Source organism: Kogia breviceps, chromosome 8, assembly GCF_026419965.1.
Source record: "Kogia breviceps isolate mKogBre1 chromosome 8, mKogBre1 haplotype 1, whole genome shotgun sequence".
NCBI classification, from domain to species: domain Eukaryota; kingdom Metazoa; phylum Chordata; class Mammalia; order Artiodactyla; family Physeteridae; genus Kogia; species Kogia breviceps.
In genome coordinates this window covers 105,839,241-105,865,030 of record NC_081317.1, presented here as the reverse complement: position 1 = coordinate 105,865,030, position 25,790 = coordinate 105,839,241, and the positions used below count along the sequence as shown (strand labels likewise).

Here is a 25,790-nt window from a genome sequence, read left to right as displayed (position 1 = left end):
GAAAGAACACGGGGCTTGGGAGGCAGGGGGCCTGGGTTCTATTTCTAACAATATTCCTCTGAGACCCCGGTCCTGTTGGCTGACCAGTACACTTCGGAGGCCAAACAGCATAGGAAAGAGAGCAATTCCAGCTCTCAAGTCTGCGCTACTTCCTTCTGGCTCAATGGACACTCAAACTTGTCTACCCTCCATTCTGAAATCATAGACATAGTTCACATGTTTTTCAGTTTTTCGTCATCCATTTTAAGTGCATCCATTACTTATTAACTGTCCTATTAACTTTTTTCCCTCAGGTCGACAGGAGCTGACGGTTTGTGAAACAAGGATGTAGATGCTGGTTAGCCTGACGCCAGCTCTATGTTCAACTCTAGTGCTCTCGGTGAACTGTAAACAGTGATGACATAATAAAGGCAGTTCACAGATAACCCCAGGCCTCACTTTCTCTACCACTTCTCGAAGTCTTTCAAGTGATTTTTTCAGAAGCAGCAGGAGTGAGAGAAAGGACAGTCCACTGGAGGTCAAAGGGCTTAGCTGTACACTGCACTTCTGCCACTGATGACCACTGTTCCCTTGGAGACAATAATCCTCTTTTAATTCGATGGTGCAGGGGAAGAGCTCACCACTGTCCTGGAAAATAGGAGTTAAATCTGGTTTGTTTGTTTTCTTCTTCTTTTTGCTTACTTAAAGGAGCCAAATTGTCAAGAGTGTGAATTTAGTATAACTTTCTTTATTCTTCCTGCCTTCAGAAGGAAATCTGAAAACAAGTCACTCAACTATTTTTTTATTAATTTTATCTTACATAATAATAATATAATATTATATATGTAATTACAATGTAATATCATTATCATTATTATAAGTAGTTGGTTCTCATAGCTAGTAACCCATGCCAGGCACAAAGTGAGGCATTTTCCACATGTCCACTCATCAATACTCACATTAACTACCTCCTGCCCCCAGGTAGGTACCATCCTACAGAGGAGAAAATTGAGGCGTCGTGAGGTTAGACAGCTTGCCCAAAATTTCATAGAGGGAAGCAGAATAGCCAGAATTCAAACCCAGATCCGGGTGTTCTAAAGCCTGTGTTCTTAAACCCACTACGGAGGAGAAAACACGGCTACCCTCGGCTTCCACCTCTCCCCACCTCTCCCCTCTTCCTAATTCTCTCGCCCAGATCTCTGCAAGCACAGCTACAGATCGCTACAGATTCCTGTACCACGCTGCCAGCCAGAGCATGGCCTACATGGAGGTCCACATAGGACTCCAGACTAAGCTCCATTAAGTCCTTTATTGTGGTCCAGGACAGTGCTCTGAGGGTTCCTCATTGGATCAATTACAACTAATAATAATAAACAGTACAATTCCTTGTGTGTTTTTCCATCATGTAGACCTCACAGAAAGGAGAGCGACTGGAAGAGAAAGAGCTGGATATCCTTGGGTGTACTGGCCACAGGCTATCAGTATAATAAAGGCAGAAAGTGGAAAATCTAGAGCATAAAGAAAACTGGAATACGCACAAATGATGCGAAGTTACCCAGAGCAAAGATGAGTGCAAGCTGGACTCATCTTTGAGTCCAGCTGGACAGCTGGACAGCTCCCTGTCCAGCCCACTACTTCACAAGATAAGACAATACCTTCAGGGATATATATATATATATATATATATATATATATTTTTTTTTTTTTTTTGCCATGCAGCTTGTTGTATCTTAGATCCCCGATAAGGGATTAAACCCAGGCTACAGCAGTGAAAGCATCAAGTCCTAACCACTGGACGGCCAGGGAATTCTCATCTTCAGGGATGTTTAACAGCCACTAACAATTCCCTGAAGGGAAGGATCCTGGGGAAGCAGCCAGAGACCTAACTTAGCCTCTTGGGCCACCTTCGGCTGTATGCTTAATAGTAACTATGAGAACAATTTTCTTGTTTAAAACAGAAGAGAATGGAATATTTTCAACGGACGATAACTTACCACTGTTACCTGGGGCAGGTATTACCTCTTTTTGTTTCCCTCTCCAGGGAACACTGAAAAGGATGACACCAACCACATCTTAAAAGACCATGAACACCCCTGCCTCCTAAAATCCTTGCCAGGGCATGGGTGACTATTGTCCCTGAAAGTGAGACACTGTCCTCTTCTGAGAGCAAAAGAGGTCACCCAAATGTTTCTAAATATGGGCTCTCTCTAAATCCAAGAGACTTAGGTGGCTGCACGAGGACCTCCTGGTATATGTACTGTACTCTTCTTCAAATCCTGTGGCAGAGAAAAACTCCTCCTCTTGTAATCACTGTGGAAAGCGACACAGCATTCGGAGGTGTGTGGGAAGAGAACCTTAGACTCATGATGCTCTGTTCTGCCCAAATATGAGAAGTCTTAAAGTTACCAGGATCCAATGAAGACAACTTACAATAATGTCTTGTCTGGTCTTGAAAGTGCTGATGTAGTGGCTGTAGTGGCTCTCGTCCATCTGCCGCAGGATGGCAATCATGCAGGCAATGAAACTCCCCTGGAAGGAGACCGAAAACACAAATTCCAGCTCCTTAGACCACCAACTGACAAAGCAAGATTTGGGTGCATGTACTTTGGTTTTCCCCACCCAATTAACTATGCAGGGACCCCAGCACGCTGGAAACATACTACATTCTAAAGGTCCAAAGGCATGTGCTGTGCAGTTTCTGCTAAAAATAAGCTCCTTCCAGGTTTGAGTGAAGCGGTGTGGAGGGCTTCACTCATCCTACGAATAGCCATGACCTCCGAAATCCTGTCGGTCAGGGGATACTGACTGTAAGGTCTCAGCTAGATGACTAGTTAAGCTGTAACAACTTGTAGACCCTGAGTTGCTTGTTGAGACAGAGGTGTAATAGAGACGTCCAGGGAGAAACGTCCAAAGTATTTAGATCATTTAAATAAATTTGAGCTTGGAGGAGAGCAAAGAGGAAAAAGAGAGGTCGTAAAACTGAGTGGAAGAGCAGAAGAGAGGCTAGGATAGCTCCCTGCTGGACCACTTCAGTGTCATTTCACCAGCTCTAGAATCCTTTGGCCAGTGATTCCTAGCATGTTATGCTGTGTAACTGTGGACCTGGTTTGAAGAAAGGGATCGGATAATTAGACGATTACCATCATTTTCATTTTTGAGGCCAGGAATTACATATTCAACTTGCCTTCCCCTAGTCCAACCATATTTGAGCCACAGACTTAATTTTCTAGCCGGAGGGCAAATATCTAAGGTAGTATCCTCTTGTATTCATATAGTTATGAAAACAACACAAATTTAAGTGAACTTGGCACAGAGGAGATGAAAATACAGCTGTTCCTGGGATGCAGAGAATAACTTCTTAAACACAAAAACAGTGAAATACTATCCATGTACACCTCTCTCTGAATGAATGTCTGTCTTAGGTCTCCTTTGTTTAAAAAAGTTTATTTTTCTAATTATAAAGTGATGTAAACTTATTATACTAAGGCTTTGATATATATTGCCAAACCAGCATACAGTTTGCATTACCATCAGCACCTAACACTATTTGTTTCTCCAGGCCTTTGCCAAGTGTTTGTCCAAATTTTGCTCTTTCAGGAAAGCCTGTTTTTTATTCTGGCTGCACCACGTGGCTTGTGGGATTCTGGTTCCCTGACCAGGGATCGAACCTGGGCCCCTGGCAGTGCAAGTGTGGAGTCCTAACCTCTGGACTGCCAAGGAGGACCCAGGAAAGCCATTCTTAATCAGCTTACATAAATTGTAACTCTTTTACCCTAACTCCCCTTATCCCACTCATTTTTTTCTCCATAGCGCTTATAGCCTTCTAATACTCTGCCGTTTATTTTTTTGTTATTGTTCTTGCTAGAACGTAAGCTTCTCTAAGGTAGTGATTTTTGTCTGTTTTGTTTCCTGATATATCCCCAGCATCTAGAACAGTGCCTGGCTTACAGTAGTTTCTTAATACATATTTGTTGAATAAATGGTTTTTATTTACCATAGCAATTTGGGATAGTTCTTTTTCTATGTCCTCTGATTAAAATCGAATCAGATTTTAGCATCACAGAATATGCACCTTTAGTGAAAGATGCTTCATTTTAATGATGATACAACTCGGCCTTTCAACAGTTACCTCTGGTCTCAATCACACTTTTTATCTGACTTTTAATAGACATAACAGGCGGAGAATAAGAGGCCAGGGCAACACTGGCATTTCTAACAGCACGCTAATCCCAAGTTCTTTAAATGGTTTCTCCTTGAACCACAAGGGCTGGATGGTACCACAGGGCACCAATTTATAAGCACACTAAAGATCATGGGGAATATGATGAGAAGGGGAAAACTGAATTTATCAGAATTCCTCTCATGGTGACTATAGTGCATAGTTGGGAACATAACTTGGTGAGCTGCTGGGGGTGGGCACGGCTGACAGCATGCAAGGCGCTGCCTCCAGGCTGGTTGCCCAGGGTCAAAGCCCACCTCCATCACCTGGTGGTTGGGTAACCTTGCTCAGGTTTTTGCACGTTTCCTCATTTGCAAAAGGGAGCTTGGTGTGACCTTTCAATGAAATATAAAGTGCTTAAGATAGTATCTAGCACACACACAAAAATGAGCTAACAGTGACTACTACCATTATCATCACGCTGGCTAGACATACTGATACTATTACTGTTATCATTCTAACAAAGGCGGATCCACACAAAGCACGCGTACATTGAGAATTATAACTAAACTGCTTGAGACAATAGAGGACATGCTAAATGCAGTCAGCTAAACCCCTAATTTGCTGCTCACCAAGGCTCGTATTTTCCTGAAATAAAATATTAAGCAAATATTTAAAGAGCATTAGGTCGAATGGGTCCCAAGTTCTCAGTCCACCTAGGGTGCCTGCATATCTCAGTGGGCCTCTGCTTTAATAATATTATAAGAGGCTTTTGTTTCACCTTCCACATGAGCAAGACTCCTTAAGAATGGATCCACATGATTTGTATTGGCAAGATCCTTTAAAATTATCCCCCATTCGCCTCCCCAACCTCCTTGGTGGATCATTTTCCCTCAAGAGAAAATCAGCATCAGATCTACTCACACTTATAACGAAGAGTCACTCATCCAGAGGGGCTGTAAAGTTCTAGACCCCATTCATTTCCCGAGGGAGCTATGCCACCCAGCCCGCAGCGCAGACTGGAAACTGGGATGGGAGGGGCCTACGAGAATTTGGTTTCAAGACACTGCTCCCCAAAGCCCCTCAATGGGCAGGTGGGATGGGCCACTAAGAAGCTGCGGTGGCTGTGTGGTCCCCTGGGTGACACTCACGATGTGGGGAGACTGTCGGCTCATCCCAATCACGGTCCGGTTGACCCTTCTCAGCAGCCGTTCCATTATCAGCTGTACGTGCAGCGCCGTGGGACCCTGAGGGGGAAACAAAGGGATGGACACCACTTCTTCTGACTCAGCTTCATTTTTCTTAAAGAAACCTTGGACTGCTGAGAGTTCTCTTTTAACTCTCATTCTGGTTCTTCAGTACAAAGCCATCTCTTGTCCAAAAGGGGGAAATATTGTCACAGAACGATACATAATGTTATTAAGGAATCTGCTGAACATAATTGGTTCTAACATTTAAAAGATGAACATGGAGATAGATGCAGGGGAAGAAAGCTTCTCTAATGACCCAGGTCATCTGGGCTCGCTGAGAGCTCCCTAGAGCCAGCAACTCAATAGTTTATGGGGACTCCCACTAGCACGAGGTACTTGGTCTTGATGATGAGTAGATCAGGTTACCCAGGACAATTTGGCACATGAGTTGGGAAGAAAAAGGCAAAAACATGAAGTTCTTGCTACCTCCTCTCTAGGATGTAAAACAACAAGAAATTCAAGTCAAGGAGATTGTTATGGACTGATCACTCGCATTCAAAATTCCTGTGTTGAAGCTCTAACCCCTAATGTGATGGTATTTGGAGATGGGGCTTTTGGAGATAGATAATCAGGTCATGAAGGCAGGGCCTGGGACTGATAGGTTAGTATCCTTAGAAGAAGAGACACCTTAGAGCTTGCCCAACCAAGGAAAGGCCGTGTGAGGACACAACGAGAAGGTGGCCATCTGCAGGACAGGAAGAGGGCCTCACCAGGACCCAACCATGCAGGCACCGTGACCTTGAACTTCCAAGCTCCAAGAACTATGAGGAATAAATTTCTGTTGTTTAATGCACCCAGGCTGCAGTATTTTGTCTCGGCAGCTCGAACGGACTAAGCCAGGGATTTACTCTTCTGACTCCGTCATGTGTGACTGTGAGAAATTATTTAACTTTGTGGAGCTTCAACTTTCATAGCTGCGAGAAAAGAAAGAACAGATCCCGTACAGGAATGAGCTGGCCTGATGCACCCAGCAGTGCCTCATGAACGTTCAGGCTTTCTTTCCTTGTGGTTTGATGCTATACTCCTTCAGCTCCAACTTATCAATATTCAAGTTGCCTTTCCAAAGCCTTTACCCATTATTGCTTCTTGACAGATATTCGAATCTCCTGCTTAATGCTTCAAACAACTAGATCACTGCTCTTTATGTAATTTTATTAAAACACCAAGTATCGTTAGCGTCCCCTCTCTCCCACTCTCCCTTCTTTCTTTCCTTGCTTTTTATTATTTCTCTGCTGCTTCCTATTTCTTTAAATGAAAGTGATTCATAACACCTGCCTCTCTGTAGGAACATAGGTGCCGTGTAGCCATCATGGGGGGTAGCGACTATGGTTTGTCTTCGACTGAAAACATTCTGCAAAGTTCTCCAGCCTCTTGAGTGGAGGCTATGACAGGTCTATCTCTAGAACATGGAAAATCCAGGCAGTGTGGCCCCAGGTTTTTGGAGGGGGAGGACATGAGGTGAGACTTAAAAAAAACACACACATCATTTCTACGAGGCTCCACACGGAAGGATAGTTTCAGAGAGAACATAAAATGAGAACTTTTCAGAAGCTCCGGTAGATCTACAATAGTGCTGTCCTTATACAGGAGGTATAAGAGGGTAGAGGTTTCTACGTAACAAGTCTAAACAGGGCTCTGGATCTGAAAAGAACTCAGTAGGATCTCAGTGATGGGCAAACTGGGCCAATAAGGAAAATCAGCCAGCAGTAGTAGGTGGATCTCCCTGGACCTAGATTTGCATGACAGATTCTAGCCGGGAGAAGCCTCTCTAAACACCTCTAAAATGGGTGCAGCCTGCCCCAGCGCCCAGGTTCTCAACTGCCTGGGACTAGGAGAGCCATGCAGTGGTTCCTGTCCCAGGCCATCGGACCAGTGTACGCTCTGTCCTGCGTCAGCGACTCTTTGACTCACCACATCCTGCCTGTCCAGAACTTCCAGGATGTAGCTCAGAAGCTGTGAGCTGGCCTCATGGTCAGGCTTGCTGGAGTTGTCGTCTAATTGGCCGCTGAGCTGGTCTATCAGCAGAGGCAACAGCACGTCTCTGCACTCTGAGGGGGAAAATGCAGACCACTCACCAGCTGTAGGAGCGCCCCCCCCGCCCGAACTGCCTGGCTCCTTCCTGCAACTCCCTCTCTGCCTGTCCCCCCAGCTCCCAGCTCTGCACTCAGCCCTGCAGGGGCTCCTCCAGGCCACCGAGGAGCATGTGGTTTTAGGCACGGAACTTTAGCCTTGTACCTTGACCTTAAAAACAAAGAAAATTCCACCTATTGTGGGTCCACGTAGCCAAATGTTTAAAGTATTTAACAATTTCTTTAGCTTTTTTTTTTTAAAAAAGGCCAACTTGGGAATTCCCTGGCGGTCCAGTGGTTAGGACTCTGCGCTTCCACTGCAGGGGGCACGGGTTCGATCCCTGGTCAGGGAACTAAGATACCGCAAGCTGCGCAGCACAGCCAAAAAAAAAAAAAAAAAGCCAACTTGATACTTGCAAGCTAACTCATATGAAACTAATAAACTAAGCAAGTTATATGCTTTTAATTTTTTTGAAATGTTCCACCTGATGGAGAAAATGTCCTCAAAAATTCCTATAAATACTGAGTTTCACCAGCACATCTCAGTGTTTCACAGACATTCTGTTCATGCTTTCGTCGGCACGTGGACTTCATAACGTAAGGTATTATCTTCCTACTATGTCTTCCTTCTGAGATCTTCACAACGATAAAATATCATTCTGATGAGTGCAGACATTCTGGGTACTAACAGAAACGACTGTGAACAGTGATAACACTTCCTCTGTTGGAATCTTCCAGGGCTCCCTTGCTCTTCTGCTCAAACAACGCACCTTTATTGTCTCACTTATGCTTTATGCATCCTTAGAGGCAGGGGGAAATCATAGCATAGTAAGAGGTTGACTAGTATTAAGTGTTCCACTTAAGAGCACTCACTAGCTTTCTGCACTGCCCCTGACTGGGTCCTTGGAAGAGCTGAAATGTCTAAGCACAGATTCTGAGGCTCAGAAAAGTTCAGAGCCAAAAGACGTGCTGACATAATCTAGTTCAAGTCCATCCTTCCATAGAAACAGAAGCTGAGACTTAGAGAAGGTCCCTCATTCGTCCAAAGTTACATAACTAGCCAGGGGCAAGGCTAGAAGGGTTCTCCCACCAACAACTCATTCAACTTTTCCTATTTTTGAGGTGTCCTGCTAGCCCTCAGACCCTCCAGCCAATACACACCGCATGAGTCACCCTCCGGGCCTCCCTGACCTGGTGGTGGCTTCAAAAGAAGACTCCCACAGCGAGTCTTGGGTTTGCTGGGAAAGAACCAGGTATTGGACCTCTTTCCCACGTCAACTTTGGGACAGGAACACAGTGATTTCCACCTGGTAGCTACGTGCTTGACTCTAGTTACTAAATGAAGAGTCTCTTATCAGTGTACAAGTGTTCTCTCCGCTCCTAGCAGTATGATGGTAGTCTGGCTCTCCTACAGTTCCCCCCAAAACCTCCCTGATTTAGAGCGATTGCCAATTTCCATGGTGTAAGTCCTTCTTCTATGGTCACTCTTCAGACACTAAGATGACATGACTGGGCATGGAGTCAAGAAGAGATGTACATAACCAGTTCTGCCGAGCCAGTATAAGTGGCACACAGTCCATCGCTGCCCTGCAGCATCACGGCCTGCCCCAGCCCCTGGTTACTGACGTCAAACTCTAAGTCAAAGGAGATGCATTTGTTTAAAAGGACCGTCTTTACTGCTTGCCTGTTACTTTATGGGGTTCCTATTTTGAGGACAAAGTTTGCTAATTAATGAAACACGACTTCCAATTAAAGATTAAAGAACACATGATTTTGCTCTTTCAGGAACTACGGGAATGCTGAACTAGTTTCACCTTCTCCTTAAAACCAGTTTCCTGGGAGGTCCTCAAGTACCAGCAAACGATTGGCAAGGACATTATTGACATTAAAAAAAAAAAAAAAAAAAAGGCAGTGTTGGCTGAAGAAGACACAAGACTGGGATTTCTGTAAGCAGCAGTTTTTGGTGGAGACTCACCCGACTGCCGGAAAAGATTGCTCTCTACTATCTTGGTCATGCAGTTCAGTTTCTGGCGAACTAACTGATTGTCAGGGATGCTCTGAATGAACTTGCAGAAGAGCACGCTGGAAGAGAAACCCCAGTAGTCACTGTTTTCATTCTGCCGAGTTGAAGGGAGCATTACGCTCTTCCCCTCTACTGGGAAATTATTTGGGCGTGGACAGGTTTACCTGGAATTCTCTCCCCAGTGACCTGACAGTCTGTCTCTAGGAAGCAAAGGAGAGCCTGTATTCCGTGCTCACTCCAGGGCTCAGCCTGGGAGCTAAGTCAGCCTAAACTGGCAAATTAGTCAGGTCCATCACTGCTTTGCAGACCTATCTTCACCCTCAATTTCTGCAAAAGTCTTTTCGGGCTACCTCCACCCCAGTGTGTCAATCACCATCTGACTCGGCATTTCGGGGGTACTTAGGTATAGGGCTGGAAGCATATTATCATGTACTTTTTTCTGTAGTTAATTTTATGTCTGTGAGTCTTGTTTCCCTGGAAAAAGTGCAAACCTCTCTGAGGGACTGGCTTTGTGTCTTCTTTTATGGCTTCCACAGAACTGAGCACAAAAAGGTGTTCAGTCAATACGTGTTAGAAGAATCAAAGCACGTGTAGCCGCCTAAGCTCAAGACAGCAGGGGAGCTTCTTCTCTGTTCAGAAACATAAGTTTTTGGCTGTTTACCTGAGCTCAACTGGATCGAACACAAGTTTGACGTCATTAATGATACTAGGAAGGTACTTCAAGGCTGCCCCCTGCAAGAAAAAACACCGAAGGCAAATTCAGTTGCCAAGCAGGACATATACAGAATTTCCTGCTTGATCCCAGGGAGAAACGATTGATGCTGGGATATTGAACAGGGAACTGGACACAGACACTCTCGCAATGAACAAGAAAGCTGATGTTGCTCTACACGATCTCCCAAGATCTTTTTCCCGAAAAGCCCAGAGGCACAGCTTTCTGCCCTCACCACCCAAGAGCCACTGTCCATTTAGAATTCAGTTTTCTATCCAAGGAAGTAGTTAAAATCTTGACATCTCCCTCAAGTTCGAGCAAAAAATAAAGCTCGAACTTGAGTCTTTGGGGATTACATATTTTACCTCAAAAAACTGATAATGATAAGACGATGGGGACGATGGGCTTCTGGGAAGAAGGGGAGCCCTAAGAATAAAGCCTGTCGCTTGAATCATCATCAGGATCAACTGGCTGAATTCACAGGGTCCAGAAATGCCATTCAAGGCACGTCTAAAAGGGTAGCTTATCATCTTTGGTGAAACGTCCATTTACATCTTCTGCCCATCTTTTGATTGGGGTGTTTGTTTTTCTGATATTGAGTTGTATGCACTGTCTGTATATTTTGGAAATTAACCCCTTGGTGGTCGCACTGTTTGCAAATATTTTCTCCTAGTCTGTCGGTTATCTTTTTGTTTTCTTTCTGGTTTCCTTTGTTGTGCAAAAGCTTTTAAGTTTGATTAGGTCCCATTTGTTTATTTTTGCTTTTATTTCTTTTGCCTTGGGAGACTGATCTAAGAAAATATTGCTACGATTTATGTCAGAGAATGTTTGGCCTATGTTCTCTTCTAGGAGTTTTACGGTGTCATAGATTATATTTGGGTCTTTAAAACAGGCACATGAAAAGATGCTCAACATCGCTAATTATTAGAGAAAAGCAAATCAAAACTACAATGAGGTATCAGCTCACACTGGTCAGAATGGCCATGATCCAAGAGTTTACAAATCATAAACGCTGGAGAGGACGTGGAGAAAAGCGAACCCTCTTACACTGTTGGTGGGAATGTAAATTGGTGGAGCCAATTTTTATGGAAAAGAGTATGGAGGTCCCTTAAAAAACTAAAAATAGAGTTACCATATGATCCAGCAATCCTACTCCTGGGCATATATCCAGAAAAGATGAAAACTCTAATTTAAAAGATACAGACACCTCAATGTTCACTGCAGCATTATTTACAATAGCCAGGACATGGAAGCAACCTAAATGTCCACTGACAGGTGAATGGATAAAGAAGATGGGTATATATACACAATGGAATATTACTCAGCCATAAAAAAGAATGAAATAATGCCACTTGCAGCAACATGGATAGACCCAGAGATTATCATACTATGCAAAGTCAGGAAGAGAAAGACAAATACCATATGATATCACTTATATGTGGAATCTAAAAAATAATACAAATAAATTTATTTATAAAACAGAAACAGACACGCAGACATAGAAAACAACCTTATGGTTACCAAAGGGGAAGAGAAGGAGGGATAAATTAGGAGTATGAGATTAAGATATACACCATGGTATATAAAATAGATAAACAACAAGGATTTACTGTACAGCACAGGGAACTATATTCGATCTTATAATAACTTACAATTAAAAGAATTTAATATATATATATATATATACACACACATATATATATTTGAATCACTTTGCTGTACACCAGAAACTAACACAGTATTGTAAATCAAATCTACTTCAATAAAAATAAAAAATAAATAAATAAATAAATAGCTTGTCTTTGGCAAACCAACATTCGAAAATACAAATGTACATAAAAGTTAAAACAAAGGGATTTCCCTTTACTTTCTATAAGTCATTTTAAACTAACAAGTGTTCCATGAACTAATTAGGATTAATTGTTTTTTTAATCTCCGGCCATGGCCAGTTCTATGTTGCCCCAGAACATCCTCACCGACAGCATTAAGAGTTACTCAAGCTGACCTTGATCTTGACAGCTTCCTCCAGCGGCCTGTCCATCAGCATATTGAAAGCGAGAAATAACTGGCGGATTGAATTACTAAATTCATCTCCATCTTCACTTTGGCCATAAAATCTTCAGAGAAAAAAAGAGAAGGCGGGGAAAAAAAAAAGAGAGAGAGAGAAGGCAGTCAGTTTCTCCACCTTTAAGAGAAGTTTTGCAACAGATCTGTTGCCTACACAATGCTGGAGGCCCATGCCTCACTGGTCACCTCTTTACACCGTGCACAGAGGAGTCACACGGGCTCTTAGGTGGTTCAGGAAGGGGCCCAGTAGCTGGGAAGTTACCCCCACCTGGACAAAAGGAAGGCAGTGCTTTGTACGTAAAGTCCTACAACAGAGCTCTCCCATTGGCCCCCTGAAGCTGTCTGAAGGCCGGTCTTGGTGATGTCCTCCATCCTAGTGGCATGCGGGCATTTCCGGCACAGTGCGGGGAACGGCCGGAAGCAGCTTTGCCTCAAGTAGCAGATAAGCCCTGCATGCAGACCTACCATCCTCAGCTCATTAGCAGAATGTCCAGCAAGGCAGGGGACTCCCCGCCCAGCTACCTTCCCTGACCGCCCAGTCTTGCCACCTCCTACGCCTCCCCTCCTCCCTCTCTCTCCTCTTCTAATCTTTGTGTCTAATCACTCTGCCATTTGAATCATTCTGTCTCACCGCAACAAGCCCTGATCATTTGCATTCAAGTTTCAAACAAGGGGTAGAGAAGCTGCTCAACCTAGAAACGTTCTGAGCCCAACCCCGTCTGCAAGCCCAGATAGCATCCTTCTATCCACTGAACTGGCCACGCTGGCGCCAACCTGCCTCCAGGACTGGGTCCTCCCAGGACACGGGCCGCCTTGGTCTTTGCTTATTCGTGCTTGTTTGATTAAAGTACCCTATCAACTAAAAAGTTGATTCTTTCTCATAAGTAGAAATCAGAAGGTCTTTGGCCCGTTTCTCAGAAACACAAAAGTCCCCAAATTGTAGTCCAAGTGCATTTACACTGGGTGGCAATCTTACCACCAACTGTCAAGAGTAGGGATGGTCTGAACTTAGAATTTTAAACACACACTCAAATACATACGTACACGCATATACATATTTACATTAGTCTCCTCCGTTCACCTATATCTTGTATGGTACTCATGGAATACGAACTTCTCAGAAAACTATTCAGTCAGAGGGTTTCTTCTAATCCTCAATTCATCCATTTTGCAGAACTTGAGAAAAGAACTTTATTTGCAATTTAGTCCACAAAGTATATCAAAATTAACACACCCAGAACAGAACTCACTTGATTTTCCTGTTCATCTTTAAATAGTCTACGTCTCGGCAAACAGCACCCCAAACCTAGAAGTTATTTCCAGTTCTTCTCTTTCTCCCATTCTCCCACCAAACCGAACAGCAAGTCCTATTATCTCCTCCCGCTATATCAGTCCGCTCTCTGCATCTCCTCAGAGACAGAGCCACCGTATCTCACATTTGAACTATAACAGCCTATTAAGTGGTCACCCAGGTTCCACTCTTAACCCCTGATAATCCACTTTCCACCCAAGAGATGAGATGATTATGTAAAATATAAGCCAGATTCCACTACTTCTCTAAATGAAACCCTTCAGCGGCTTCCCGTGACACCTGGAACGAAATCTGAACTCCGTGCTATGACCTAGTACAAGGCCCCCATCACGCACCTGCCCGCCAGGCTCCGTCCTCCCCTTCCCAGTCTCCACGGTCCAGCAACACTGGCTTCTCTTGATTCTTTAGCTGTCCCTGCTCCATGCATTTCTCTTCCCTGAGATCTTCAGAGGCCACCCTCCTCACCTGTCAGTCTCAACTCAGACCCCAGCTCCTGGAGAGGCCTCTCCCACCAGCTCAGCTCAGGGAGCCTTCCCCGGTCCCTGTCACATCAACGTCTTCCCTCCTAGCTCTTAGCCATCTGAGATGATCTTATGGGTTTCTTTCTTTGTTATATGCCTCCCTGGCCTCGATGTAACCCACAAGCACCATCAGAGCACGAACCTTGTCTCATCTGCTGCTAGATCCCAAGATCTAGTAGCAGATCCCCGGATCTAGGGCTAGGAGGGAAGGAGATGATATGACAGTGACCAGGGAAGGCTGTTTGAGCTGAGCTGATGGGAGAGGCCTCTCGGGAACTGGCATCTGAGTTGAGGCTGAAAGATGAGGAGGTGGCCTCTGAAGACGTCAGGGGAGAGAAGTGCAGGGAGAGCAGGAACAGCTAAGGCAGGTACTCTGGGGGGGGGCACCGAAGGGTGTGTGGGAGGAATCAAGAGAAGCCGCTCTCTGTTGCTGGAGGGCCTAGAGCAACACCTGGCACCCTATCTCTGTGACTTTAAAAAAGGGACTAATGTGACTGAGCTTCTCAATGTCCTATTGTGTCTATCAAGTCCAAGCAATCAGAGAACGCAGACTACCAGACTCTCTATCCCAGACCAAGCTCTTCTTTACAATGAGAAAACATCAGGGGGCAAAATAAGCATAAACAGGCCATTAGGGACTAAGTTCAACAGCCACTCTCTTAGTTCATCTCATGGGTTAATTAACTTGGCTTTTCCACTGTTATCATGCAATCTGACGGTGAAAATGATGGCCCATAAGCAACGCAACATGACGAGGGGTAAAAGAGCTAGTGGATCATACATGGAAAATATTTTTTAAATTTCCTCAATTAAGGTTTTTTCTTTTTATGTTTTTGTTTGTTTGTTTGTTTTGGCCGTGCCCCGTGGCATGAGGGATCTTAGTTCCCCGACCAGGGATCGAACCCGTGCCCCCTGCAGTGGAAGGGCAGAGTCTTAACCACTGGACCCGCCAGGGAAGTCCCCCTTTTTATGTTTTTATGAGGATCTTTATTGCTCGACATCAGGGTTTGCTATATAAACTTTTAGGTAAGGGAATATTCCCTCAGTAGGACACCCTAACTGAATACGTGGAAATTCAACATAATTACAAAACACAAAGATCCAACTATAAAAGACCACCTGGAGAGAAGCGGCGACTACAGAGGCTGCGTATATGCTCTGAGTTGGGCGAACACTGCCTGCTTCTACTACGGAAGGAGGAGCTGTCATTTGTCCAACTCAAGTTTTAAGTCATTGAACATGTTTAAAAACCATAAAAATGTACAAATTCATTGTAGAAACTTTAAAAATGCAGAAAGGATAAAAAAATAAACCTACTTAAAGCCCTCTTATCTACAGTTTACTTATATCTAACCAGTTTCCAATCCTGAAATATTTTTGAAATGAGATCACATTACACGTATGTCTTCTACCTTAGTTTTATTATTTAAGAACCTATCAGGGTTATCCTGCCTCATTAATATACCCTACATTTGAAAGGGCTGAATGTACCTACTTTAACATTCCTCTTTGTTTATACTTGATGGATTTTTTTTTTCCATTAGATAGATTTTTAGATGGGGTATTACTGGACAAATGTGATATCTTCCTTTGCTCTGTGTGTGTTTGATTTTTATTCACAGTGCCAAATTTCTGTCCTTAAGAATTTATCTTGCTATCAGCAATAAAACACAGGGCCAATTTTTGTCCAATCTCACCAAAGGATAAAGGTTTTTCATCATTATCAAATGTGCAGGTAAAGATGGTGTGTGTGTACCACATTTTAATAGTATAAATTTCTTTTTAAATTTAACTGACCATTTGAAGTTTTCTTTTGTAAATTATATTTTTATTGTGTAGGGTGTAAGGATATTTATCATTCTTTAGTTGATTTTTTTTTTTTTTTTTTGTGGTACGCAGGCCTCTCACTGTTCAGGCCTCTCCCGTTGCGGAGCACAGGCTCCGGACGCGCAGGCTCAGCGGCCATGGCTCAGGGGCCCAGCCACTCCGCGGCACGTGGGATCTTCCCGGACCGGGGCACGAACCCGTGTCCCCTGCATCGGCAGGTGGACTCTCAACCACTGCGCCACCAGGGAAGCCCTCTTTAGTTGATTTTTAAGAGGCTTTAATTAGTAAATCTACTGACCTTTGAACTGTACTATAAGTTACAAGCTTTTTTTCCATGTTGTTTGCCTTTAATTTTATGATTTTTTTAAAAATACACATGCTCAAATCACAGGCTTGAAATCCTCTTACCTACAGCTTTACTCGTATTAACATATTAGCATGTTATCGATCTAGTTTCCAAACCTGCCTTAGAAAAATATTTTAACAGTTTGGAAATCCAGCTATTATTGAAGGGTAGAGATGGCACTGGAGTTGTGGGCATTCCCAGAAAAGTTATTTCCTCATTCTTGACTTCTATTGTTTTTGATGGAACGATTATTCTATAAATCCAAACAGGGAATTATCGTATCTCTGGGGCTTAGTTTTACCAGGTACCTAAGCCTGGTGTCAGCAAAGAAACACACACCTCAGGAAACAACTCCTCCAAACAATTGTCACTACTGTCCATCTACTCGCCCAAACAGCTCATGATTTCTACACCCAGCATCTTCAGAAGCCCGTTGCTGTATTAAAGACAGTCTCATGGGCTTCCCTGGTGGCGCAGTGGTTGAGAGTCCGCCTGACGATGCAGGGGACACGGGTTCGTGCCCCGGTCCGGGAGGATCCCACGTGCAGCGGAGCGGCTGGGCCCGTGAGCCGTGGCCGCTGCGCCTGCGCGTCCGGAGCCTGCGCTCCGCAACGGGAGAGGCCCCAACAGTGAGAGGCCCGCGTACCGCAAAACAAACAAACAAACAAACAAAAAATACAGTCTCATCACAGGAACCTGACTTCCTAGTTATTGTCACCAACAAAGACTTTCAGTAAGTTGCACATCGTAATCACCTGCATCCCTAAGTCCTGCTGTCACTACTGCCCTAGAAATTCTGCGGATCCAAAAGGACATCACAGGAACCTTCTTTAACGGTTGCATAGTCCACCCTCATCTTCACCCTGAAGTTCTGAAATTTGGCAGTTCCAGGACCCAGCTGCTCACAGAGCTGAACGGGAGCGTTAAGGATTAAGGAAAACTACGGGAAGAGAGGATGGAGAGCGTCAACACTGTATTACAGTCGCCGTTACCTCAAGTAGAGCACTCTAGATTGGATGATGAACCTGAATAAGTACTTTAAGGCTTTCAAAGCAGCAAAACGCAGCTCCGTCTTGCTGGAGTCCTCTGCATTCGCCACGTAAAAGTTCAGTACCTTGGAGAGTTTCCTGAAAAGGACAAGAAGGAGAAAAATGTCAATGGGGCAAAGTGGTACTCTGGGGTTTGGGGTAAGCTACATAGAAGGGAATTTGACCTCCTGGGGAAGTAGAAATCACAACTATAGTCATTATTTCTTCTCGAATATGCCCTGAACAGGGAAGTAAACTCCTTCATAGTTTAGTTTTCTCATTGCGGTCTAGGCTTGGAGCTTCCCTTCTGCTTAGAAATAAGGGATGATTTCTTTCCCTTTGCAGGATTCTACAAAATGAGCAAGAAATCAAAGAGATGAAGGGACTCGACTCATGAGTATATGTTAATCTCTAGCATGCTACACAGACGTGTTCAGGTGTTTCTGTAAGGGAGGGAGTGTCTGCCAAAGGAAGTCACCTGAAAAGAAGTCTAATTCCCTCCAGTCTACCCCAGCTGCTTGCGATCCACAAACTGGAGCCAGATGGAAACTTCACTGAGTGCGGGAAGAAGAGAAACCCATGGTTCTGAGCATCTGAACACATGAAACTGATCTGGGATTTTTAGGTTGTTCTCTGTGTCATTCCAGAGTCTTTGGACTAGGCGTTGTTGTAATCTTGGGCTATCTCTCATTTTTTGAGGGCACTGATATTTTGAACTTTCCTTCTGGGAATCTCTGAGTTTTCCTAATATTAAGAAAAATTCACAGGAATCATGTGCAATTGATCCATTCTTGCAAATAAACCCAGATTACCAGAAACACACCACCTGGAGTGTTGCACGTGGCTCTGTGTCATAAAGACCCAATGATAGGATTTCATCTCTTGTAGCTGCTGCCTACTTAGAAAGTGAGGCTATAGGGTGGAAAGAGCCCTATCACGGGTGTATCTGCTGCTTCCCCCAACCCAGGGGGCAGGCATTATATCCATTGTGTTAATTGGGGATTCTGCTACATGACACCTCTTCTAGGTCACTTAGGTTTTATCACATTTCTGGACCTTTATGCAAATAAAACGGAGAATTGTCTTGTTTGGTTCAGAAAAAGACATGCGGGATCGATGATCTGAATGACAGAGCAGGTCAGCAGCACTCGGCACGATCGGGCATAAGCCACTGTCAGAGCGATCTCTGCCATCTCAACTCTGTTCCAGTCACCGTCACGCTGCTCTGCACGATAGCCAGAATGCAAGGCGCGGGGTGACAGGCCACACCCAACGGTATGATAAACTGAGCACTGCAGGGCAAAGCTCAGAGTGAACGTGAGTCAGGGGCTCATAAACCAAAGACACAAAGAAGGCTGCACTTTGGGAAAGGTGGAGACCATTCCCTCTTACGTAAAAGAAAAAAAAAAAATCAAATCTTCTCATAACCTCTAAGTAATATATTCTACAAAGCACTTGCGGTGTACAGTTGAGGGAATGACCCTCAGTTCTATCACATGTCGTCCTGCTTCATCCTCTGTTTGATCCCATTGGGGCCACGTGTTTATCCCAGTGACCCCTGCCTCCTAAGATCCTGGATAGGGTCCTCTGTCCTGGACTGTGCTCCTAACAGCTTCAACTCCTCACCTATAGATGCTCTGGATTCTTAAAGAAGTACAGCCTTATCTCTCCCGGAACTTCCCAGAAAGCAGGGCCCGAATGTAATCCCTTTGCCACGGTCAGAATAGTAAGATGGTTCCCGCTTTCCCCAGGGAAGCTTACAACAAGGTTCTGCACTTCGAGGCAAGGATACTCAGCTCACGTCCCTCTGGTTTCTCAACAAGCCGGTCCCAAGAGCACAAACCCGACAATCCAGCCACGGGCCCTGCCCGGGCCTGGTACTTACACGTAGGCCAGAGTGGCACTGAAGTGCTTGTAAATGTAGGTCTCGAGGACGGGATTGAAATGCTGGAACTTGATGTCTCCTATCAGTGAAATAATAAACACCTGCCAAAGGTTAAAAACATAAATAGCAGCATAGCACAACTCCCGGTATTCTGTCAACAAGCTGGAGCTGGACGTCTGGGGCCTTCTTTTCCTTCTTGATCATTATGGTAGCCATGATACTATTCCAGAGCTGAGGTCAAGTGTTGGGGTTTCTTTTTATTTAACACGAACAGAGAGAGACCAGTAAGTGTCAGGCGCTGTGCTAGATGCTGTGAGGAAACCAGTATAAGCCAGCACCCCGAGCCTCGGAGAGCTAACTGCCTCAGAGAGAGGGCAGTGCACAGGTAAGCGAGTCAGGGAAGAAAACGGGATGAGAGGGGGAAGGGGGTGGGAAAGGGTTTCCCCTGGGAATAGGAAACACCAACCCAAGGGTGCGGCTAATGAAATACTCCAGGACATTTGTCTCCTCAGTGCAGTGTGGGCGCCCCTAATAACTGAACTCACCAGACTCTTGAGTCTCAATTTTCCGCTCATGTTAACTCTTATCACTACTGGACACAGAGTCTACTGATACAAATAACCACTTTGCACCTACTTGTGATAGAAGAGAGCAAAAGAAGGGGCACCTGGGACTTCCACACATGCCCGTTGCCAGCTGCTCTGCCCCACGGGAATCTATCTCCAGACCTTCTCCCATGGAGTCATTACCATAGACTCTCTTGCCCATAAACCTGGCCAGGTGTGATCGCAGCTGGGGGCATTTCTCTCTTTGTCTTACATCCTTAAGTGTCAACATCCTAAACTCTTCTTGAATCTACCAGTCTCTCCAAGTTCATGAATGACCTGAAGCTGCAATTTACCTTCCTCCTTCTTTGCTGCAACATTCAGGGAAAACTCTGCCCTGAACTTTGACCCCCAACAATCAGAAAACGATGCTTAGTTTGGATGTGTCAGCTTCCGCCACTCCACTGCCATCTCTGACCTTCCCAGAGTCCTATATCCCCTCTCCTTCTTTGGATTTCCGGTCTTGGAATGGGTTGCACGTTTTAGTACTTTGTGTGACAATTTGAATTGTCTGCTGGGTTGCTCATTGCACATAATGAGACCAAGACTCATCTCGGACTTGCAAATTCACTCTCCCTTGCAAGAACGCACAAGGACACGCTTACACAACAAACCACAATCGTCTTTGTTAACGGTATCTCCTGGTTTAGGACCAGACAGTTTTAAAGCAAGTTAAAGGGATTCCTGATTTCAAATGTAATAAAACAGCTTGTTTTCCCTAGTGAGAAAGAGAAAGCTTATCAAAAGGGAAGATCTAACAGGAAACAAAGCCATAAACGTCTTGACTATAAGTCAATTGTATCTAATGTTACTTGTGGGAATGTAGCCTCAAGAAATCATCAGAGAAATGTATACAAATACATACGCAGGAGCCTATGCATCACAATTATTTATAATACTGAACTATCAAAAACCACACAGTTGTGAGAACAAACACTAGATAATATGTGTAACTGCTTACCAGTGCATCAAACACAAGGAAGTCATATGTTTCATCGTCTGACATTTCCATCATTATGTTAAAAAGTGCGTCTAGCGTATCTTGCAAAAACTGAAGATAAGAAAAACAGAGAGGTTATTTGGCTCCAGACTGCAGAAATTCGGGGATAATTAGGTTTCAACAGAATAGGTTTAAAAATAGCATTTTCCTAAAAATTGGCACACTTGCTTCCCAATTTAGACAAGTTTTATGTTTACACTCATCGGTTTAATTTAAAATATTGAACTAAGGATGCAGTGGCTGTAGTCCTAACTGTGAATATATAAACATACCTTAACAATTTCTCCTCCATCCACCTCCATTAACTTCTTTAAGTTGTGTTTAATGTTCTGAGGGTTCGAACGCCAATTTAACAAGCCTAACAGGTCAACTAGGAAGAACAAACACAAACCATAAACGTTAGACACGGATTAGCGAGCAACGCACACCATTCCAGGACACAGTGACAGAGCTCTCTAGAAAAGATCATTGCTCCTAACGGTGGCTAATACCTTATGCAATCTTTTAATTTACTGTCTCCTACCTAAATCAGAGAAAACCTTGGGGTCTTCTCTCCTTCTTCAGAAGACCCAACCACGAATGTACAAGAACATAAAATGATGCCCAAATAGAACTCACGTCTCTCATATAAGACATCACAGCCTTACCGATGAAACACTTAAATAACCGTCCTACCTTTAATTTGCTGCACTGCTTAACTTGTCCCTTGTCACTATGTGCGTCTCGGTGGAGGCAGAGGGGAAAATAAAAACGTATATATGTGCATTGATTCATTTAAATATCATATGCACACTGTAGAGCAGATTTTATTTATTTATTTTTACCTTAAAAGAATTTTTTTTATATTGGAGTATAGTTGATTTACAATGTTGTATTAGTTTCAGGTGTACAGCCAAGTGACTTAGTTATCCATATACAAATGTCTATTCTTTTTCAGACTCTATTTCCCATATAGATTATTGCAGAGTATTGAGTAGAGTTCCCTGTGCTATACAGTAGGACTTTGTTGGTTATCTGTTTTATATATAGTAGTGTGCATATGTTCATCTGAACCTCCTAATTTATCCCTCCCCCTGACCTTCCCCCTCTGGTAACCATAGAGCAGATTTTATTTGTTCCATTTTTGAGATGAGGAAACTGAGGTTTTGACTTGTCTTAGGTCACACAACTGCCAGGGAGTGGTATGAATGGAATTTAATGAGATTTATGTGATTCCCCAAAACCATGTCTTTGCTACTCTGTCATACTGCTTCCCCAGAGTTCTTCAAAGAAATAAACAGACGAGCAGATCAGATGGGTTGCTATCTTGAAAAGGAGGCAGAACAGATGAATCGTCCTTAGGGTAGGTCTGGGACAAAAGTCTTGATGTGTTTTTGGATTTAAAAATGCAGAATTTGGGATCTTTAAGTCCCTTACGGCGTTAATGAATGTCTAGATACCAAAAGTGAAATAACAGGGAAACAAAGCAACTGTTACTACTTCATCATTTTGTTTAGTGCATCATTTTACTATTTACAGAGCATTCTCTAGTAAAAGTGTCAATATGTACTTTTTAACCAATGGATTTGTATAAATATATATTTATAAGCAGCTGAAAATGTATGCTGTTCATTAGAACAGTCAATTTGCTTCAGTGTGTTTGGTTTACTGGCTTGCAGACTGTTTAGTCCCTGGGAAGCCTCCAAAGCCTAGAGACTTCCCGCTGTCAACTGAATAAAGTGCCAATATTGGTCAGAGAAGGCAGTAGGGCCCCTCCTATGACCCTCCTGCCAGCCCATCGCAGTCAGACAGATCAACTCAATACTCCCCAAGCTATGGCATGCTGCGAAATCGCTCCCTGTCTTTGCATATGTCTTCCCTTTGTCTGAAATGCCCAGAAGCACTTACAATACTATGTATTCAGTCAGCTGCTACTTCTACTTCCAAGACCCATCTCAAACATTATTCCCTCTGGGAAGACATAACCCAATCGTTCTCTGCCATCTGCGCTCCTTGTCCACATCCATATACATTAGGGCAAATGATTAACAACACACTTGGTATCTCTTTGGCTCTTCCCATAGATTGAGACATTTCAGGGAAGGAACCTTATTGCATTCCTTCTCATACCGCATCAAAGCACTAGCCACCTAGTAGGTATTCCATACATGCTGCATCAAAGATTGAACAGATAGATGGAAACAGAACCAGGAGTCCCAAGGAAACTGGTAGTGAACTCAAGACAATTCTTCACTTTCTTCATTCCTGAAGTGAGCACTTAATAATAGGCACTGTGCTAGGCCTATCCACTAGGCACTGTCCACTTCCACCTTCCCAACTCCTATTTTTGCCACGTGCTAGTCAACCGTACCGCTGCATTCGTTGCCTCACTACACGCGTCGCTGCCTAAGGAAAAGGATTTGGATACTTCACCATGCTCAAGAGGCACGCAGCAGATTTAAGAATCTGCAAGGAACCCACTAATCCGTCTAGAGGTTTACTCCCTAGAGATATCTGCATGCCCCATCACTGCTAATATTAGGAATAGATTTGGCATCTGGTGAATCATAAAGTCTTAGGGCAAGAAAAGCGGTGACACGGTGTTACAGAAACAGCCCTAGACTCGCCGCGTTTCTGGGATTCACAAAGGTCGATGAATAGCTCTGGTTAATTTCATTTGCTTGCTGTAGAGTATCTATCCCATCGTATGGATGTACCAAAATTTATCCATTCTACTGTCGATAAACGACCAGTTGGGTTGTGGTTTTGAGCTGTCACAAACAATTCTGCTGCAAACATTCTCATACGCCTATCTGGTATCAGCAGCTTCTCTGAGGTATAAAACCAGACTCCCTTTCTGGATTATCAAGAATGGCCACCTCTAACCATATTAGATACTATCTAAATGCTATCCAAAGTCGTCCCAATTTACATCACTGTCAAAAGTATGTAAGAATTGGGACTTCCCTGGTGGTCCAGTGTTAGAACTCCACTCTTCCACTGCAGGGGGCGCATGTTTGATCCCTGATTGGGGAACTAAGAGCCCGCATGCCTCGAGGCAAAAAAAAAAAAAAAAAAAAGTATATAAGAATTCACAGTACTCTGAATGATAATCTCCAAATTTAGGGTAGTGATTGCCTTTGGGAAAGGGTTAGGGACCATCATGTTTAAAAAAGAAAAGAATGACAAAGAAAAACCCTAAGTTTTGGAGTTACAAATATCTGTTTTCGGACCCAAGTCCACCACTTATGAGTTTCGGCAAGATATTTCAGCACCTCAGCTCGGCGCTCTGATCAGTAAACTGAGGCTCGTAACGACAACATTGGTGTCTTCCCGTGCTCGGCTGTCGGTGGGCAAAATGAGATGTCTGTGAATGGCCTGGCACAGGTCCACACCTGCAGAGACTCGACTCCTCTCTCCCTCGCCTCTACCCTCCCCTCCATATGGGCCCGGCAACAAGATGATCCCATATACATCCGTCTGTTCTAGTTTTGAAATAATTCATAAAATGACGAAGGTGCCTACAGGCTCTGTTTGTAACAAAGTCCAGGGGCTTTTAACGTTGGAGTCTGAATACCCCTCCAAAGGCGAAGGAGAAACACCTTTGGTCATGGCCTCTGAGTGAAAGGAGAACAGCTACCCTCCTCTTGATCAACAAATGCCCTCATAGAGTTGATGATTTATTCATGTTGCTTAGCTTCTTCTCTCTCAGAAGAAACGTAATTGGTTCTTTATCCCTCCCATCAAATTAGAAGAAAGCACCCACACTTATTATCTGTCACTGGGGATGCCCCATTTTCTCTGATGCTCACGATGTCACCTCATCTCCCCCAATCTGTCCCCTCTTCCTACCCCCATCCAGGCTGACAGCAGGTCACCCCACTCTGGTTTAGGTGAGTTTGCCTCTTTAAGTCTTCTTTGGGACAGGATATTCTTGGAGACTTTTTTTTTTTAAAGTATGTTGAGTGTTTTTGAGATCTAAACACTAGGAACGGGGTGGCAACAAATGGAAGAGGACAGTTCTACCCGATGGAAGTTTCTGTGATGATGGGGACACGCTGCAACCTGTGCTGTGTCCAGTAGGAAAGTCACCAGGCACAGAAAACCACTGAGCACTTGAAATGGGGCGAATGCAACCAAGGAACTGCAGTCATACCTTCACTTGACTTTAATTAATTTAATTAATTTAAATTTCGCAAGCTACATAAGGCGCGGGACAGCACAGGTTTGGAACATTTAGAACATGCGCTGATGTTGGTATCAGCACATCAAGTTGCGTACTGCTACCTGTCAATAAGCTTCCTAAAGTTTTGCCTGGGAGATAATGAACAACGTAACAATATGGTCATCTCTAACCATTATCTCTAATAAGTTAACTTTACAAACTTGTATTACTTGTTTTCTCCAAACCTAGTCTCTAGGAAGGATAATCTAGCAGATGTTTGGTAAACCCTGTCTCTTTCGAATATCCCTTTAGAGTCCCAAAAGTACATCGATGCTTTCTATCATCTACCATCAGAACTAAAAAAAAAAAAAAAAAAAAAACACTGACATTTCACAGTTAAAAATTTGGAAAATAGCAGAAAGAATAAAGAAAATAAGAACTATCATCCAAACTTTTTGTTTTGTTTTGTTTTGCGGTACGCGGGCCTCTCATTGCTGCGGCCTCTCCCGTTGCGGAGCACAGGCTCCGGACGCGCAGGCTCAGTGGCCATGGCTCACGGGCCCAGCCGCTCCGCGGCACGTGGGATCTTCCCGGACCGGACCACGAACCCGCGTCCCCTGCATCGGCAGGCGGACTCTCAACCACTGCGCCAGCAGGGAAGCCCCATTTAAGATCTTTGATACACCTTGTAAATCATCTCCCATAAACATTATACTACTTAACCTCGTATCAGCAGTTTATTTATGTTTCCTTTTTCCTTAACAAGGGTTATATCATTGATACAGTTTTCTCGTGTCTTCCATAAAGCTCAGAATGCCTTCTGGCTTAACTTTTAGTGTTTTTGTTTGTTTGTTTGTTTGTTT

The 25,790-nt window shown here is 43.9% G+C and overlaps 1 protein-coding gene across 2 annotated transcripts in view; it reads right to left on the bottom strand.

Annotated features, from left to right (window-relative positions):
- Positions 1–25,790, bottom strand: part of DOCK5 (dedicator of cytokinesis 5) — a 219,521-nt gene that overhangs the window by 59,601 nt on the left and 134,130 nt on the right. For both annotated transcript variants that reach the window (XM_067039910.1, XM_059071707.2), the window contains exons 19-28: positions 21,056–21,153; positions 20,745–20,834; positions 19,179–19,279; positions 17,258–17,392; positions 12,198–12,309; positions 10,142–10,212; positions 9,433–9,539; positions 7,300–7,436; positions 5,290–5,385; positions 2,410–2,508 (exon numbers count right to left, since the gene is read on the bottom strand). In XM_067039910.1, coding sequence (XP_066896011.1) covers positions 2,410–2,508; positions 5,290–5,385; positions 7,300–7,436; positions 9,433–9,539; positions 10,142–10,212; positions 12,198–12,309; positions 17,258–17,392; positions 19,179–19,279; positions 20,745–20,834; positions 21,056–21,153 — 1,046 coding nt within the window. The remainder of the gene's footprint in view (positions 1–2,409; positions 2,509–5,289; positions 5,386–7,299; positions 7,437–9,432; positions 9,540–10,141; positions 10,213–12,197; positions 12,310–17,257; positions 17,393–19,178; positions 19,280–20,744; positions 20,835–21,055; positions 21,154–25,790) is intronic.